This window comes from Lasiosphaeria miniovina (assembly GCF_030549165.1).
Source record: "Lasiosphaeria miniovina strain SMH2392-1A chromosome Unknown B0T26scaffold_8, whole genome shotgun sequence".
NCBI classification, from domain to species: Eukaryota; Fungi; Ascomycota; class Sordariomycetes; order Sordariales; family Lasiosphaeriaceae; genus Lasiosphaeria; species Lasiosphaeria miniovina.
This window is the reverse complement of record NW_026848227.1, coordinates 927315-945134: the sequence shown is the minus strand read 5'-3', so window position 1 is coordinate 945134 and position 17820 is coordinate 927315. Positions and strand designations below refer to the sequence as shown.

Sequence of the window (17820 nt, the reverse complement as noted above, 5' to 3'; positions counted from 1 at the left end):
AGTTGACTATGCCTATTTTGGCCCAGCCCACATTTGGCCGTGCTGAGCCGCCCACTTACATGAATGACACCCTACATAGAAACATGTAAAATATCGCCAAATCAACTAATCTCTATATAACTTTTGACTTCTTCTTCTTCTTCCGAGCTTTCTGATTCGTTAGAGCTGTCAATATCGCGCCCCACTGTCCTCTGCGCGCGCCGAATGTCTTTTATCGAGGCAAACCTCGAATTTGGGCTTAATTCCACCTTCTTCCTCTTGGTTCTCTTTTTGTTCTCAAGCTCAGCTTTCAGAGCCTCATTTTCGTGCCTGAGCTTAGCCAGCTCAAAGTCCCTGAGGGTGAATGTCTTCCTGACCTTCCTGAATAGCTGATGACGTGCCCTGCGGGCCGGGGAGCTAATGTTTACTTTGGCTAAAGCAATCGTAAGGTCCGTAACCTTATTAGGAGTCTTCCAAATACCGTAATCGTCAAGCAACTGTTGTTGTTGATCAGCCGTATCCCTCTCTTCCTCGAGAGTAGCTATAGCCGTACATTTACCGGCTTTGTTGCTATTTCCTAGCACTTGAGGGCTCGTGAGTGGCTTGAGCTTGTTTACCTGCCACAAGCTGGTAGCATACCACCCTGCCTTGTAGTTTTCTTCCTTGAATGCTTCTTCCGGGCAGCCCGGTAACAGATCAACTTAGTGCGCCGGCCGGAGACCGTTGAATCGGAGCACTGGGTAGGGAGTTAAACCTCTTCTTGTATGCCCGCTTCAGGACCGAGAAAACCGTCAAATCAAGCGGCTGAAGCACGTGTGATGAGTGTGCCGGTAAGTAAAGAAACTGAATGTTGTTTTAGAAGCAGGTCCACATATAATCATCAGTTGTATGACTACCGTGGCCGTCAACAATCAGGAGCCGGCATTCGTTGTTGGCCATACGGGTGTTAGGAAGAAAGACTTCCTGAAGCTATTTTAACGCACCCTCATCGTCAATCTAGCCTTTTCCTTGCGTATGGAACTTCCAACCTTTGAAGAGACCCATTTTGCTTGGGTAGTGTTGTTGTTGTAAAGTTTTTCCCTTCATAATCACTAAAGGAGGTATTGACCTACCTGTTGCAGACATGCATTCCACGAACGTGGTCCAATTCCGTGATCCTGGCTGCTTTTTCTTCAGCTTCTTGTTGTTGGCCCTTTCCTCAGATCCAAGAACCATGCCGTTGTCACCCTGGCCTTCAAGAAGGCCAGTCTTGTCTTTATTCCAACGGTTCTCCGGCTTGATCAGCTTGATAGCCGGGAGGGCCAGGTAGTTGAACCAAGCCGTGATTACCGGGACCGTGGGGCCGTTGAGCCGGGCCGCATCCATGCTTTGTGCCCGCTGGGTCCGAATTGACGGGTTCCGGGCCATGAAGCCGCGCAACCACTTCGGTCCTACGTATTCCGGCTTGCCTCCGTCCACGGCCAGCCGGCAGGCAAATTCCCGGACCGTTGCATGCGTTGGAGATAGGCCGAGAGCGCCCTGAAGGATGATACTTTCGGCGAGCCGGGCTTCCGTTGTATGCGGAAGAACCTGCATGTATTCGAATGCAATATGGCGGGATTTGTGGCCGGCATACGGTTGCGAAGGGTAGTCCTCAGAACGCCACATTCTTCTGCCGCGCGCCGCAACGGAACGCCTTCCCGGACTTTTTACATAGCCTACAGAATTTCCAATTCGTTATATTGAGGCATTGTTGGAAAGATCAGGGAAAGGGCTCTCGAATGTAGTAGAATTGAAGGAATTTGGTGTTGTTTTAAGGAAGTTGCGGTGTGTTGAAGAAAAAGGATTGATGACATGTGGTGTAAGTGCATGGTGGCTTACGCATGGGCCAAAAGTGGGCTGGGCCAAAATAGGTATGGTCAACTTAGCTGATTCTGGTAATGGTTAAGACTGAAGAAAAGGGAAAACAGTCGGGCTGACGCGTTGGATCTAGAGGGAGAATAGTGGCTCCATTCTTGTAATTGGGCAAGACTGATAGAGGAGGAATGGTGGCTTTATTCTTAGAACTAGGCAAGATTGTAGTACAATGGTGGCTCGACTTTTGGAATGGCCAATACTGGCAGAGTCTTGATTCTGGCAAACGGTCAAGACTGATGCAGAGTGTAGTGTGGTGGTAATGGTCAAGACTGATGAAGAAGAATACAAAGAAGACCTGAAGGGAAAACATTCGGGCTGACGCGTTGGCTCTAGAGGGGGAATGGTGGCTCTATTCTTGGACTTGGGCAAGACTGATACAAAGTGTAGGGGAATGGTGGCTCCATTCTTGGAACTGGGCAAGACTCTAGTAGAATGGTGGCTCGACTTTTGGAATAGCCAAGGCTGGTAGAGTCTTGATTCTGGCAAACGGTCGAGACTGCAGAGTGCAGTGTGGTGGTAATGGTCAAGACTGATGAGGGAAAAAAGAAAATGCCCGGGTCGAAGGAAAACATTACGGACACAAGTTGGCTCTTGCCTGCTGTGCCGGTGGCTGTTGCCTGCCGTGCCAGCCCGGTAGCACGTTTTTGTGAGTTTCAAGACAGAGGGAAATAGTAGCTCGAATTTTGGAATTAGTCAACTCTTCTCGAAAAGTACCTTGAAAAACTTGTTCTTAGCAAACTAATGATAAGCAATCGAGGCGGAGATGTACTTTTCTCAGTAAGTACTTCCAAGCGAGCAAATTTGTACTGCTTTTCTCAGCAAGTGTCTACAGGGGCTCGCGCTTGCCTTGGCGGAGAGCTGACGTGCCAAAAGTTAGCCAGGGCGGGCAAACAGCTTGTGTACTTGGGGAGTTCACAGCTAGCGGGCAGCTCATGTACATAGGGAGTCCACAGCCAGCGGGCAGCTTGTGTACTTGGGCTCCGCGCTTGCCCTGGAAGCCAGAAGCAAAAAGTACAGCCAGGGGCAGCGAACAACGTCGGCAAAGTATGCTCAGCCAAAACGTACCGACAGCAAACTTGTGTGCTACGTAGCAAGACTTGTATACTCAGCAAACAACTTGTGAATCAGGTAATGAAGATTTGAAAAGTCAATAGCCAAGGGCGGGTGCTGACAGCAAACTGTGTCTACTGGGGGGGCTCGCCCTTGCCTTGGCGGGAAGTGACGTGGCACAGCAAAAGTCGACAGCAGAAACTTGTATCTACTCAGGGAACTTGTGAATTAGGCAATCGAGGCACGGAGGAATATTTAAAAAGTCCACAGCAGAAACTTGTATCTACTCAGCGAACTTGTAACAAGCAATCGAGGCGCGGAGGAAGATTGAAAAGTCGACAGCCAAGAGGGTGCCGGCAGCGAATAGCTTTACTCAGTAAACTTATATCTACAGGCAGGGGGCTGCGCTTGCCCTAGCGGGAAGTGACGTGGCACGGAAAAAGTTGACAGCAGAAACTTGTATCTACTTAGCAAACTTGTGATAAACAATCGAGGCGCGTAAAGGAAGATGTACTTCGCAAACAACTTGTGTACTTGTCAGCAAAAACTTGTATCCAGCAAATAACTTATACCCAACGTACTAATCAGCACAACTTTGTACTACTAGGCAAAAAACTTGTCTGCCACTTAGCAAAAGACTTGTGCTTAGTAAAAGACTTGTGTCCAGCAAAAACCTTATACTACTTAGCAAGACCTTATGTACTGCTCAGCACAACTTTGTGCTACTTGGCATAAAACTCATATTCGGCAAAAATCTTGTCTACCACTTAGCAAAAAACTTGAACTTAGCAAAAGACTTGTGCTTAGCAAAAGACTTCTGTCCAGCAAAAACCTTATACTACTCAGCAAAACCTTACATACTGCTCAGCACGACGCTCGGCAAAAGACTTGTTCAGCAAAAGCTTGTCTGCCACTCAAAAGACTTGAATTCAGCAAACAACTTGTGAATCAGGCAGTCCAGACGTGGAGGAAAGGTCACAGCCAGCGGGCAGCTTGTGTACTTGGGCTTCGCGTTTGCCTTATTCTTAGCAAACTTGTGAGGAGCAAGCCCGTGGAGGAAAAGCACTACTCTTCAGGGCCTGATCTTCTCGCGAAAAATGAACCAGTTTTCGCCGTTTTTCGCGAAAAGGGGTGACTTTGCAACCCCTGTTACAAGCGCTTACGCCAAGATGTACTGCATGGGGCCCCGGTTAGTCCAACTAGCCGTAAATAGACTAGATTGCCCCCCCCCCCCCAAGGAGACTCACCGCCTTCGTCGTTCAACGCTGGATGGTGTGTTCGTTGTTGTGGCCATTCTCTCCAGTCTTCGAAAGCGATTCCGACGATTCCGATGATTCTGATGATTCTGATGATTCCGAGTGTTCTGACGGCGATTTGGACGATGATGATGACGAGCCTCTACCGCCCACGCAGATGACACTATCGCTTGAAACGCCTGTGCCGAGTTGAGGGTTTACGCCCAGGGAGCAGACGCTTGCCCGTACAATCCCCAGTACTCAGTTGTCGCAGGCGGGGAACACTAGGCCGGTGACCTCATTGCTTCCGCAGAAGCGCACCATCGCGAAAAGCGCCGCCCAGAATCCTAGAATAAGGAAGAGGAATCGCGGCATGCCTCCTCCACCATCACAGGCTAGATCGCAACAGAGACCGCCAGTGATCTGGGGTATTCGGGAGGTTGCCCAATTGATGCTCTGGTTCCTCTATTGTACTCGCGAGGGCTTCTTCCAGGCGGAGAGAAGGAAAGGATGTTTCAATAGGTCTCAGATCTTCAGGATTGCAGCATGCCACAATGATCTGGGGCCGCTGCTCGCAGATGCACATACAATCTCGGCTAGGCCTTCTTGTGAGCGTTACCTTTGGTAGGGAGGCAGGGACACCTTTGTTCAGCGACATCGAGATGCATCCTAGAGACAAGCTGAAACGAAGAGGTGGCGGCGAAATCCCAGGCGTTCAACAGTCCGTCGAGGACTTCTTTCCCGTTTCCATCCTCTGATCAAACTTCTCTGCACGTATTTTCCAGATACCGTCCCTTTCGGCAATCGTCGCGTGCAATGAGTGTCCTTTTGTTTTTTCGCGCTACGAAATACTCTTCTTCTAACATAGGGTGTCGTTTAACTATTTCGACATTTGGTTCGAGATCCGCTGCTGGCCCCGACAAAAATACCGTGTAGTTTGTTTTTTAGACCTAATTAAGTAAGTAAGGCCCGGCAACGGCGGCGAGATAAGTCTAACCTTTCTCTCAAACTCGACAAGAGACTCCATCCTGCCGCTCGTGTGTGTCGGCAAATCACACCTTGCCATCGAGTTCGCTTATCGAATCGCCGGGGCGCAAGCAGACAGATGGGTGTTCTGGGTTTATGCCGACGCGCAGGCGCGCGTCGAGGAGGGGTTCAGGACGATTGCCGACGCCGTGCTGCCCGGCCAGAACCAACCAAAAGCCAACATCCCCCAACTCATGTACGGCTAGCTGTTCAACGAACAGATTCCTACCCCCCCATTCCTAGGCCGACGAAATGAATGCCAAGCGGCTTAGGACGGCTGAATATCGTCAAAACACCTCGAAACGCTCTCCACAACGGACTGCAGCTCTCTTGTTGGCCGGCTATCTCGCATGACTGGGAGTACTGGTCTTGTTTAATTGTCCAGCTACACGGGTCCGTCTCCGAAGAGAGTTCCGTCCGGTAGCTATTTTGTTAATCACTACAATAATCTTTCTATCATCTCAAAGGCCTTATCCCTCTGTCTGCTCATCGCAGGTAAGAGCTCAGTCCTTTTTGTTCCTATATTCTATTTTCCCCGTACTGCCGGAACCGCCAGCGCTCCCTGCCTCTACGGTCCTGCTGCCACTTTGCGTAAGCCATGTCGACTTCGACTCGCTTCCACGGCCTCGGCGTCTCCTGGGGCTGCGTCTAATCATGCTGTCCTCTGACCCTACCTCCTGCGGAGATGGCCTAGTCGGGCTCCGTGATTTAGCTGCAGTAGCCCACGTGACTAATAGAGGCACCACACAGTTATTGCCACCAGACCTCATCCTTGTTGGCTGATAGTTGGCTTAGTTTCTAATCTGTTGAGTCAACTTGGCGCTTGCTAGGTTCACGAATCCTTGCCAAGTCGCTCCGACTCTATGCAACGATGCTGACACTGCCTGGGCGGAATGGTTATTACACACAACATTAAGAGATGAATCTTTGAAGCATCTACTTTTCTCGGAGGGCGTTGGGTTCCTGGTTGCACCCATTAATTTCTTCCTAACTCGGCCTAAAGCTTAGTCTGTTAATCACTGGCAACCAATTGGCGGCCTCAGTTCGATGGGCTTGTCGGCTTCGCAACCCGACGATCAAGACCGGCCACTAACAGGACATCTTAGCGTAAGTCACAGAGCTCCTAGTTCCCTCCGTGACTGTCTGCCTACTCCCTTGTTTTTCACCGCCATTTAGTGGCTAGCTAATGCCAAGCCTCTGAATTGCATGAACGAGTTCTACCCAAGTCCACCATCTGAGAGAATAAACGCAGTGGGCTGGTACCCCTCTGCTAGGTTATCAATTTATTGCCCCTCTGTCCATCCAGTATAGCGTTGGCACTCCTTCATTGTCCTAGCCCAGCAAAATACACAAGTTTTTGAAACACTATCCTTTCATAGGCTAGCAAAGAGCACAAGTTTTTGAAACACTACTTTTCAACTTTCTTCACTATTGTCGTCTAGATCATACTTCTCGGACTCAATCATGAATCTATCTGTGATGTGCACAACTCCCAGACGGCCAGGAAGTTCCCAGCCACGGGCCGTGGGGAAATGGTTGAGCTGCTCGCCATATCCACGGGAGCCGTAATACACGACGGCTACGCCCCCCAGCTCGACGAGATGAAGATGGCAGAACGGCCTCGAGACGGGGGTGAGTACCGTTTCGTCAATTTTCTCTTTGTTACCTGAAACGATGGCGTCGCGTACCGGCAAGGACTTAGACGAGTTCTGGCCTCCGTCTGGGAGTCGGCAAAGCGTGAGTCGGTTGATGTCACTCTCGAGTGACCGACGCACAGCTATTTGTCCATCTGAATAATTACAGCGAAGTGCGGTGGCATAATCACATCCAGAACAGATGGCAGGCCGTGGACACGACCCTCCCGAGAGAGCTGCCGCCCATGGGGCACCCCGCCTTATCCGTAAAGCGGATAGCCGAGATCTACCCATGTAAGACCTTATTTGGAATCGTTTGGAGACGCTGTAGAAAACCGAACAGAACTCGTGCTGACGTTGTATTTCGAATCCTCTAGGGTTAACAGATCGGCCCACATCGGGTTTCGTCGAGCAAGCCCGGATATACTGGGCTCGGGCATAATAAGCCTGCGCCGCAAGCCAATAGCAGCGCTGCAATCCTTGACTCTGGTGAGCAGTGCGACGGCGTTAACAAGCTCACCCTGATCTCATTGGCTGTGGCGACCGAAGTACCGGAACGGGATGCGATATAACCTCTTGGCTGGCCCAGTCCGAGCTGATGTCTGTATGATAAGTCCGAACAGCTATTCTCCAGTATAAATAAAACCTCCAACGTCTCAAACCCATAAGATTCCTGTCTTACACTCTCATCAGCAAGGCAAGAAACCATCATCCCCATTACATCCAATAAGCAAGCAACAACTAGAAACACCTGGTCTACCCTCACACACTCTCTTCTGACCAAACCAACAAGAAACTCACACAACACCCCAAAAATGGCGACAGCACAAGAAACCACGCAGGGCAAGAGCGCCAGCGGCGTGCCGCACCTGTCGCAGGCGCACGGAATCCCGTTCCCCAAGTACTTCGCAGCACTAGCAGCGACGTACAATGCGCAGACGGGCAACACGACGCGCAGCCTGTTCGCAGCCGCGCTGGACGACATCACCGCCCAGGTGCCGCTCACATCAACATCGCGGGTGCACGAAAACGCGGCAAGCCCGGGCACGGCGGCGTCGGTGCTAGTTGACCGGCTTACCCCGGATTCTCTGCCCAATATTCTCGTGACAGACTGGGTGGCGGCCATGGTCTCGGCCGCGCGCGAGTCGTTCGCGCACGTGCCTTCGGTAACCGCGGCCGAGATGGACAATGTGAAGGCAGGCATAAACGAGAGTCAAGGCTGCAAGTAAGAAATGACTGGATTCGTAAATAACTAAACTAAAGAAAAGAAAAGGAAAAGGAAAAAGCCTGCGGTTCCTGCAGGCCGTGGCTTTGTGGTTGGCAGGGGCGATTAGACTAGTGTTAATTGGGAAGAGTGGGGCAACGGGGTGGGACCTGCAGCCAGGGCATGGTTGCGGCACCACGGACCATAGTTCGGCCGTGCCGTGACAGACAGCCTCACGCTGAGCGGGGTTGCGGACAGCTCGGTGACGCACAGCATCTTCAACTTCAGCATCTATCTTCGCGATATCGAACCCGCTGCGGTGCGTGCGCGAGGTGCGGCGGACGCTGGCGGGCGGCGGCGGCGTCGCGGCGCTGCTGACCTGTTGCCGCTTTGGTGCGGGCGAGATTGTGCGCGCAACGCAGGCGCTCGTGCGGCCAGACTTGCCGCCAATGGCGTATCCGCATCCAGAGTTCTGGCAGCCCGGCGTTCTAGCGGCGTTGGCGGTCGAGGCCGGGTTTAACGATGCAAACGTCACGGTGCTAGAGAAGAGCGTCGTGGTCGGGCCCCGGCCGCAGCTGGACGGCCTGCGCGGGTTCTGGGCGAGCGACTTTGTCAAGACCGCCAGAGTTGGCTGGACTGATGAAGAAGTGGCCCGGTGGCCGGCGGCCGTCAAGCAGGCCGTCTGGGCCGAGATTGACGCTCGCGGCGGTGTCTTGTTTCAGGCGTATGTGGTGTTGGCGAGGACGTGAACGAGACGGCATCTTATACGGGAAACGAAGAGGACGATAATTAGACAGTAGAGTAGACTATTAGGTTTAGCTAGAAATTGAATACACTTTCATTCTTCATCTCTTAAGCCGCCAAATCACCGTTAACGGCTTGCGCACACGAATGCCTTTAAGAACCGCACTTTTATCTCTTTATACTAGTGGCTTGAATCCGTATTATAGACTTTCTTTTCGCAATGTTTTCTTATCTTTCTCGTACAAAACCAAGCACTTAGTGTGAGGACCCGTCCACCAAACTGGCCCTCAAGCAGCCAGAACCGCCCAGAACCCCCGGGCCTATCAGAAGCCTCCTCGAGGCCCCACCTACCCCACTGATAGATGAAAACTTATTCGCGAGCACGCGACGCGTTGTCGGACTTTTCCTTCTTTCCCTCCTCAGTTTAGAATCTTCGTCGATAGCACCCAGTGGACTGAGTTCACCTCAATGCCTTGCCCTGGTCGTGACACTTAGTCCCATACAGTCACCCTAAATTTTTATAGCGAAATCAAGTCTAGAATAGACCAACATACATATTTGGGTAGTAAAGTGAAGAAAAAGATATTACACGAAAGAAAGAATAAAGAAAAAATGCAAATATATAAAATGTCCAAGCAGGGGTATTCACAACAATAACAATGTTACGATATTCATGAAATAAAGGGATAGTAAATAAAGCCCATTGTCACGGTTAATAGGTTTCGAAGGACTGTTCCGAACAATATACCGTATTGATTTACTGTAAAACTGAGCTAAAGAAGAAAAAAAAGAAAAAAGAAGAAGAATCGCGAATTGTGTAATCGGTAGAAAAGGTTGTAGGCGGGGTAGCTCGCAACCACGTGACTAATGCACTAAGCCTAACTGGGCCTATCGGGAAATGACGTCACACGGCAATGCGATAAGGAACCCGAAACGCGCTATGCCGTGACACCCATGGCCGAAACACATATTAAAAATATCGTCAAATATCAACCTAATAAACAGTTAAAGTTCCAAGACTTAGAGTGATGATACTACTTAGAGTGATGATACCACTTGGAGTGATAATACCACTTAGAGTAATGATACTAATACGGACAGGAGAAATAATTATGCCATATGTATTCCATATACGCGGCCGTGATAAACGCCTCGACTAAAGTTCAGCATTATGTCGTAAACTTTTTCTTGCCCACGTACTCCCCCCCTCTAAAATATCGCAGCCCCCTGAGAAGGCAATTCGCCCTGTAAACGTCAGCCATCAATAATATGCGTACCTATATAATATGCAAATAACGTGCGAGTATGCTATCGTCCGTCCCTTGCCGTGCCTCAATCCGACGACCCTGCCGCACCTGCTTAGTCCTAGGCCGACGACTTTGCCTTACACCCGCGCCTACGCCGCACCCCTTCCACCCGATCTGCGCCACCCCTCTTAAAATCACAGGGGTCCTCCAAACGGGTCGTCGAGACCCTTGGCGACCTTTCGTATCTTAGCGTCTCGGGCCGCTTCGCCAAACACGGCGGCGTCGTCGTCGTCGACCGTCTCTCCGCGGCCTTCCCGGTCTCCGTTGTCGGAGTCTCCCTTCTTGAAAGCCTCTTCGCGCCGTGCTCTTTGCAGCGCAACAAGGTTTGAGCGGTCCGGGTCGCAACACTTTTTGAGCTTCTTCTTAATGGGAAGAATCAAGTCTTGGTACATGTCTTTTATGGCAATTGTCAGAGACGGGTCTGAGAAGTACGAGCGAGGCAAGGGTAGTAAGGTTAGCTTACGCTCTGCCAGTGTTCTTTGCTTCGTTCCGGCATTTCATACGCCATCATCTCCCTGCACGCTTCGATGGTCCCGAGTACCTTGTCCCGGATCTGCTGCCCTATGATGGCTTCTTTGTTTTGGCCCTTGGGCTGATGACTATCATTCGGTGCACCATCGCCGCCATTTGCAAGCGTGCCGTTGGTAGCTGGCGAAGTGATATAGTGGAAGGTTTCTTGTATAAGTCGTTTGGCCAGCTCGCAATCAGCAAGCGATAACGCGGCCAGCATGATCTAGCTCGGTGTGTAGTGGAAGTAGGCGTCGGTGACCAACGAGCTGAATCTCAGTATCGACTTGGCACGCTCCTCGGCAGCTCGGATACGTTCTTCCTGTCGATGAGAAATGTCAGCAACTAGGCTAAACAATGGTATCGATTTTTGGGCACGGAGCGGGAGTAGTTTGACCTACCTTGATATCGCCGAGCCTTCGGAGCTCCATTCTAGCGCCTATAAGCGGGCAAAAAGGGTGCCTAACATCAATAGCAAAGCGGATGCCTTGACAAAACAGAAATTCGCCAGCGAGGATGTCCACGGGTTGCTTTTTCAGACTTCGAAAACAGCCCATTTTGAGAAAGCTAGGTAGTAACACTCTTGGTCAGCAGTCTATTCTAGGATTCTTCCCGGGCTACCCTTCGAAATCGCTCTCCAACCCCTCTGCCCATAGCAGAACTCGCAGTCGAGGGAGTGGCTGGGACGGAAGCGGAAGGGGGCCTGAGTCACTCGGTAACCATTGTAAACCACCCTTCTGCCTTGCAGGCAAAAAAGAGCGCGACAGTCATCATATCCTGTGGGGAGTATGTCATGATGCTGTTGGTGATGTAGAACCTGCGGAAGAAGGCGGCGGCCGTGGCACAGATTTCGTCTGACAACCCCGTGGCGCTGCCGGCGCCCAGCAGCTGCGTCGTGTAGAAGGTAGTCATTAGGGACTGGTCGGCGACCGTCAGGAACTCGGGCAGGCGGAAAGACACGCCGTCCGGGTCGGGCGTGTTCGCATTTGACGTTGAGGCGGACCAGTCATTATTGTTCTTGTCTGACGAAGACGACGCCCAAGAGAAGCGCTCCGAGATGCTCGCCCGCGCCAAGGAGTTGGACTTCTCGCGCAGCGATGCTAGCTCTGCGCGAGAGAAGGACCATATGTAAGAGAAGGCAGGTACGCTTGATCAAGGTGGTCACAATAGGAGCAACAAGCAGGGCGAGCAATGACTGGTATTGGCGTAAGACTTCAACCTGGCCTGAGCTAAAGAGGTGTGCGAAGGCCATGGTCCATATACACGTGAAAGAGGTTACGAGTCATCCTTGCGTGGCCAGGGTGGTAGCTGCGATAGTGCGTGGCCCTGGTAGCGGTAGCGATAGTGGCGATGGTGGCGAGGGTGGCCCTGGTGACGGTGGCCATGGTGGCTACGAGGGTGGTTTCCTTACACCATAGCCGGTATTGCGACGAGAGCCGATATCGCGCATCTTCGGTGGCCATGGCTGGCGGGAGTGACGGCCCCGCGGGTTGGGTGGAGGGGTGCGCAGGCGAATGGATCGTAGCTCGGAGCGATGTAAGGGAGGGCTAAAGTGGAATTTGGGCAGTGGAGTTTGATCGCATTTCAGGTCAATTGAACGGAATTCTTCAACGAAATAAGGCGCAGGGAGAGTCTGGCCTGTCTTCTACCACCGTCGCAGTAAGCTCGACCCTTTTTTCTGGACGTCGAGGTAGCTGTTTATTTGGGTTGCTGCACTGCGATGGAGGGGAAGCTTGACGACTTCCCGGCCTCGAAGAGGTAAAACTCCGAAGTGGGGCTCCTGTTAGGCGCAACAAAGGTCTGTGCGGTGTAATCATAGGATGTCAGCGGTTCAGAGAGCGGAGAGACAGAGACAGAAATTGACAAAACAAGGGGACGAGAGTTATTTATGTAAGTGATACTTTCATAATCTACGTAGTTCGGATTAACAGGATTACCACTTAAAAGTCTAAAGCTCCAAAAAGCTTGAGGATAAACGCCTTCCCACCAGGTCGCAGATTCAGTCCATCCAGTCTCACTGGGGCTAATCAACATGGCAATCACCTCACCAACAACCGAGCGCCGCCCATAATTAGACGCAGCCAGCAGCCGGGACGGAGCGTTTGTGTAGTTTGACGGGTGGGATGTTCCTAGCCCCGACGCTGCGTACTATCCAGAACTACAGGGAAACGCAGGTATTGAGACACTTCAGGGCCTAACACGCTCGAAACCTAGACATCAATTCTACGCGTTCAACACCTTTGGCTGGCTCAAATCCTAGGACGTGCTCAACTGGTGTGAATTTAAGGAGGTCAAGGGGTGCAAGTTGTACATCCGTGTTGAATACCCTGGTTGGCAATTCTTCCAAGGCACGAATAAATTCCTCATAACAAAATAGTGTGTCTCAACTATATATAGGATAAGATTCACCTAGAAGCGATATTACCCGGCTCACGAGCGAAGTTCTCACCGTAATCGCGCTCCACAGCCAGGTTGAGACACGCTACCCGGACTCTGAACACAACCAGAAGGTAGCAGCCGTTAACACACAGGGCTGGATCAAGCGGAAGGTTGTGTTCCTACTTACAACTATGCCTAACTCTACCTGCCTAGATGGCATCTATGTTTGTACCGGGTTTCGCTGGTATAATTTCTTTCTACACCACGACTCGGTGGACGACGACATTGAGAAAATCCCCAACAAAGACTAAGTTCCGGATCTTATCAAAGCTTGCGATGAAAATGACAACGCTGTTGCATTCAACACCGATAGATATCTCAAGAAGGCGGTGAGGTTCCCTCTAACCAGAGGCGAGAGCTTCACCAAGCATACCCAAGGTCTCTATGTGAGAGTATGTTGGCCAAATTTTGTATACCTACTCGGGCTCGACTCTCTAGGATCTGATAGCAGGCGGGAAGAGAGCATGCAAGTTGTTGGATTACTGCACTTCAGGATTTTTTACTGGCTTCAATTGATTGTCTTCTCTATCTTCCTGGCTTTCTGGCAGTGCCAGAAAGCCTCCTTCTTATACTACTATTGTGGTGGCAAAATAGGTGGCAAAATGAGTGGCGAAGTAGGCCGCGAATCCTTTGCCTAGCTCCTTCACAGCCCACATTCCAGCATGTTCCATCTGACACAAGTTCAACAGCTCGTAATGGCCGCCCGCAAGGACCCAGCCATTGTGGCCTTCAACCTGACGGATGGATGAAACACTCGCTCGACGATACGGCATCCGAATTCGGTACTGCACAAACAGAGCTCAGCGGCATCTACGTCAAGACGTTTATGGATATTGACGGTGACGATGCGTCATATGGTGCAAAGGCAGCATTGCCCCTCACCAACTCTGTCACGGATGATTCGACCGCTCTCTCTAACAGGGTGGGCGACGAATAACAATATTCGTGTATTTGTCAGCGGATGTATCTGTATTCGGAGTATCGCAAATATTGACGATATTCGTTGCTTAGTCAGCTAGCTGGCAGTCAAGTTTACAGCTGTATGGTCACAACTGGCCAGCTGTATACCCACGCTTGCCAGCTGGCATTGCCAATTGGCACAACCAATGAATATTTCGATGCCCAACGCAACCAAACCACTAAAAATCTGCTAAATCCTTCTCATTCTCATTATTTTCTCACCAAAGGAAGATTTCTTTCATTTCTGAGGATTCTTCAACCTCCAGAGATACACGCCGAGCTCCAAGCCTAGTTCTGGAACATACTCAACCGCCTCAAGATGGAGAGCCAGCACAAAAGGGCAAAAACCGTATGTATTATTGCAAATATTGCTTAGCATGGAGTGCTCAAAACACAACTAACTTCCGACAACACCTTCAATCAAAGCACGGGATCATAGCTCCTAACCAACTGAGAAATGTTGACAAGCTCAGCAACACTACATTGCAATCTCTATATGAGAAAGCAATGACAATCAACCAGACTTCTGAACTTGATGCTCAAATCTTCAAACGAGCGCTAAATAAAGAAGTTATTACACAGGCGATTGTTTTGCTTATTGCGGTCGAGAATCTTCCTTTCCGGATCGTCGAAAGCCCTCGATTCCATACGCTCTGCAAAGCTCTCAATCCATCAGTATCAAACGAAGTCGTTTCAGTACATTCCACAATCAAAGAACACATCAAAAAATCTTGGCTTTTTCACAAAGATATCGTTCGGAAAAAACTTCAATCATCTCGCTCAAAGATTCACCTTTCCATCGATGTCTGACTTCTCTGAATCAGAAACTATTCCTAGCAGTTTGTGCTCATTTTGTGGATTTCGAATCAGAAACCCTCCAGAAGGCACTTATCAGACTTCTCGGTCTTCCATCTATCACATCACATCATGCAGTAACTCAATACGAAGCGCTTTTATTCGTCCTTTAAGATTATAACATATTATCGAAGATTGAGACAATCATTAGCGACAACGCTTCAACAAACAACAATCTTTGCAGAATCTTCGAAGCAAATCTCAGTGAGAAGGAAATTTCTTGGTCATCATCGGACAATCGAATACGATGTAATGGGCATATCATCAATCTTGCTGTCTAGGCATTTCTATTCAAGAAGGTGGATAATCAGTATGAAAATAGTGAAGCAGAGGAGGCTGAGATCTCTCTTGATCTTAGTCCTCTTATCAAACTCCACAACATCATCACCCATATCCGAGGATCCCCGACTCGAATAAATCAGTTCATTGAACTTGCTGGCCGAATGATACCTTTGGATAATTCTACACGATGGAACAGTTGGTATTTGATGATCCAAGTTGCACTTGAAAAAGAAGGTGCAATTGATTCATATATCAAACCGTGATATGAACCTCTCCGAAAGGATTATCTTTCTCCAGACGATTGGGAACATCTGCGATTAATATTGGCCTTTCTACAACCATTCTATCGAGCAACAAAAATGACCGAAGGAGATCAAGCAACAATTGACCGGGTTTTATTTACTATGGATGTTCTTGCTCAGCACTTTAAGAATAGCTTTTCGTTACACGAATCCAACCCTTTCCTATCTTCTCTGATCTAGAAAAGCTGGGCTGTTTTCGACAAATATTACCTAAAGACAGAGGAGTCTCCGTTTTATGCAGCAGCGGTAATTTTTCATCCATCACGACGAATTTTATTATTACAAACCACTCGACTGTTAGGGTCGTCTGTCTGTAAGGGAGCACGGGCTCCACAGAATGCTGGGGTTGGTAATTATGAAGATAGAACAAAGGGCAAGCTCCTATCGCACGGGTAATACAGTCAAATCGGAATGCCACTCAAAGTGTATGAGTGCAGTGAATGTGTATTGCTTGCTTGAAGAACCAAGCAAGAACTATCTAAGACCGTAGGTACGGTCATCGTATATATCTATCTGTGTAACCAATAACAATGGTCGCAGGGTCCCGGCCCCCGTGCCCGGGACGCGGGACCTGAAAGAAAGTGTAAGAGAAGGTAGGTACGCCTGATCAAGGTGGTCACAATGCAGGCAAGAAGGTAGGGGAGCAATGACTTGTATTGGTGTAAGACTTCAACCTGGCCCTCGCAAAGGAAGATGGGCGAGGGCCATTGTTTATATACCTGCTCAGGGGTTCGGCCCGGGCATCAGTCTGCGGTCGTGGCGCCACGGCGTAGCGTATGCCAGCTGGCAGTGTTCTAGCCAGTTGGTGACAAGTGGTGGGCGCGCACCCTGTGCGCGCAGTTGGTGTTTGGGGTGTCCTTTTCCTTACAGAAAGGTCCTGTGTCCCGCGAACGGGAAACGGGACACCTCTTATTGGCTGTCAACCAGGCCCGGTCCCATGTCCCACGCCTCTGGCGTGGGACACTCCTGATTGGCCGAGATTGACTCAGCAGAACCCACCGAGGTGCATCTCTTCAGAGATCCGTAACACTGTGCTGGTATTCCCGGGTTGGGCTGTGGTGGCAGACCCAAACAGGCCAAAACAGGACGAGCGAGTAGAGTGGGCCTGGGTAGAGCACTTCTCAGGGCAGCCCAAGCCTGTGAAGTCCGAGTCGGGGGCCGTCTGGAAAGCAGAGGTCTTCGACGCAGAAGTCGTCGCAATCTATAGAGCAGTAAAGAAAGCAGCCAAGGGGCGGCCGGTTGAGGTGAGGGTGTACTCCGACAACCTCACCGCGGTAGAGAGCTGCAAATAGGCTAAGGAGATGGGCAATGCTCTTGATGCGGTAAATCCGAAAGCATCAAAAAAGACGTAAAAGTGATAATTTTTTCTAAGCTTGATGGGCGCGAGGCATTTCCCAAAAGTTGGTCACCGCTAGTGTCACGTGCTAACATGGCCTGTGCGCTAGCGTGGGTCTAAACCGGTGCGTCCGGCTAGCGCCAAACGCCATCAGTGGGGCTCCCACCAGCGCTCTACGAAATGAAGCTATTTACACTTTTTCGTGCATTAGTTTTATAGTCTTGCAGCCCGGCATCTTGCTCGCAAAAGCTCCAAAACAGTCAAAAAGCACATCATCTTATTTCCCTCAATCAACACTCAAAGCCCATCACAATGACCGGCACGCGCAGAGCTCTGCACGGCACGCGAAACGGCCAAAGTCGCCAGCGCTCAAAGCAACGACTCCGACTGTGAAGAATCTTCAGAGGCCCAAGCGTCACAGACCCATACAGAGCCGCCGAGGAACCCATGACTATATAACCGCCTATGGTAGCCTGGGTTAAGGTATAGGGTGAGAAGAAAAGGAAAGAAATAGTACAGGCTTGGTGGGAGTCGGCAGCTCCAGGGAGCTACAAAAATCTAGGGCTAGGACTGTACCCTGATACTTGGGGGCTAAGCAGAAAGGAGATGACACGGCTAGTAGCGTATAGGTTAGGATATGGGAGGTTTGCATCCTATCTTAGAAGGTTTATCACCGACGCAGAGGACCCAGAATGCCTTTACGAGGCCGTAATCGAGCCGGAGCACTTGGTACAGTGCTCACAGAGGAGAAAAGTGGTCCACGAGGCCAGAGAAAAGTACGAGATTGACACGGAGGTCGAGGTATATCAGTTTTTCTTAGGAAAGAGATATAAAGGAGTAGATGCTAGAGAGCTCCCCAGATTTTTTATGTAATGAAGGCAACAGGCCGGTAGTGGAGGAGGTCAACAGCCCGCTTGCTATGCGGCAAAGGAGTGTCGGCTTGGCTTTTTACCAGTACATGTAACACTACTGCTGCAGCCTTCCAGTAAAACCTCCGATACCATTATACACGACGGGGGCGCCAATTGTTCCAACCAATAATTCGTAGAACTAATGACAAACAG

The 17820-nt window shown here is 50.2% G+C and overlaps 5 protein-coding genes across 5 annotated transcripts; 3 read left to right on the top strand and 2 right to left on the bottom strand.

Moving 5' to 3' along the window:
• Positions 1 to 4714: 4714 nt before the first annotated feature.
• B0T26DRAFT_756780 (uncharacterized protein) lies at positions 4715 to 5392 on the top strand (the record flags this gene model as incomplete). Its single annotated transcript, XM_060446159.1, has 2 exons — positions 4715 to 4881; positions 5179 to 5392. The coding sequence occupies 2 exons, from the start codon at positions 4715 to 4717 to the stop codon at positions 5390 to 5392; spliced, it is 381 nt and encodes a 126-aa protein (XP_060290075.1).
• A 2243-nt stretch (positions 5393 to 7635) lies between these two features.
• On the top strand, positions 7636 to 8871 carry B0T26DRAFT_815321 (uncharacterized protein; the record flags this gene model as incomplete). Its single annotated transcript, XM_060447369.1, has 2 exons — positions 7636 to 8032; positions 8313 to 8871. 2 exons carry the CDS (start codon positions 7636 to 7638, stop codon positions 8771 to 8773), a joined length of 858 nt encoding a protein of 285 aa, XP_060290074.1. The 3' UTR covers positions 8774 to 8871.
• A 1338-nt stretch (positions 8872 to 10209) lies between these two features.
• Positions 10210 to 12045, bottom strand: B0T26DRAFT_744213 (uncharacterized protein; the record flags this gene model as incomplete). The annotated part of the gene is made up of 6 exons (XM_060444381.1): positions 10210 to 10437; positions 10539 to 10808; positions 10845 to 10904; positions 10984 to 11122; positions 11295 to 11729; positions 11996 to 12045. The coding sequence occupies 6 exons, from the start codon at positions 12043 to 12045 to the stop codon at positions 10210 to 10212; spliced, it is 1182 nt and encodes a 393-aa protein (XP_060290073.1).
• Positions 12046 to 12094: 49 nt separating this feature from the next.
• B0T26DRAFT_492365 (uncharacterized protein) lies at positions 12095 to 12470 on the bottom strand. The gene has a single exon (XM_060435330.1). It carries the CDS (start codon positions 12397 to 12399, stop codon positions 12190 to 12192), a length of 210 nt encoding a protein of 69 aa, XP_060290072.1. The 5' UTR covers positions 12400 to 12470; the 3' UTR covers positions 12095 to 12189.
• Positions 12471 to 16066: 3596 nt separating this feature from the next.
• B0T26DRAFT_730253 (uncharacterized protein) lies at positions 16067 to 16290 on the top strand (the record flags this gene model as incomplete). The annotated part of the gene is made up of 1 exon (XM_060443005.1): positions 16067 to 16290. A coding segment is annotated over one exon (224 nt), but the record flags the coding sequence as incomplete, so codon positions are not given.
• Positions 16291 to 17820: the final 1530 nt, after the last annotated feature.

What these genes read in the sequence shown, in the direction of transcription:
- B0T26DRAFT_492365 (XM_060435330.1), bottom strand. Translation starts at nt 12,399, where the DNA reads ATGATTACACCGCACAGACCTTTGTTGCGCCTAACAGGAGCCCCACTT.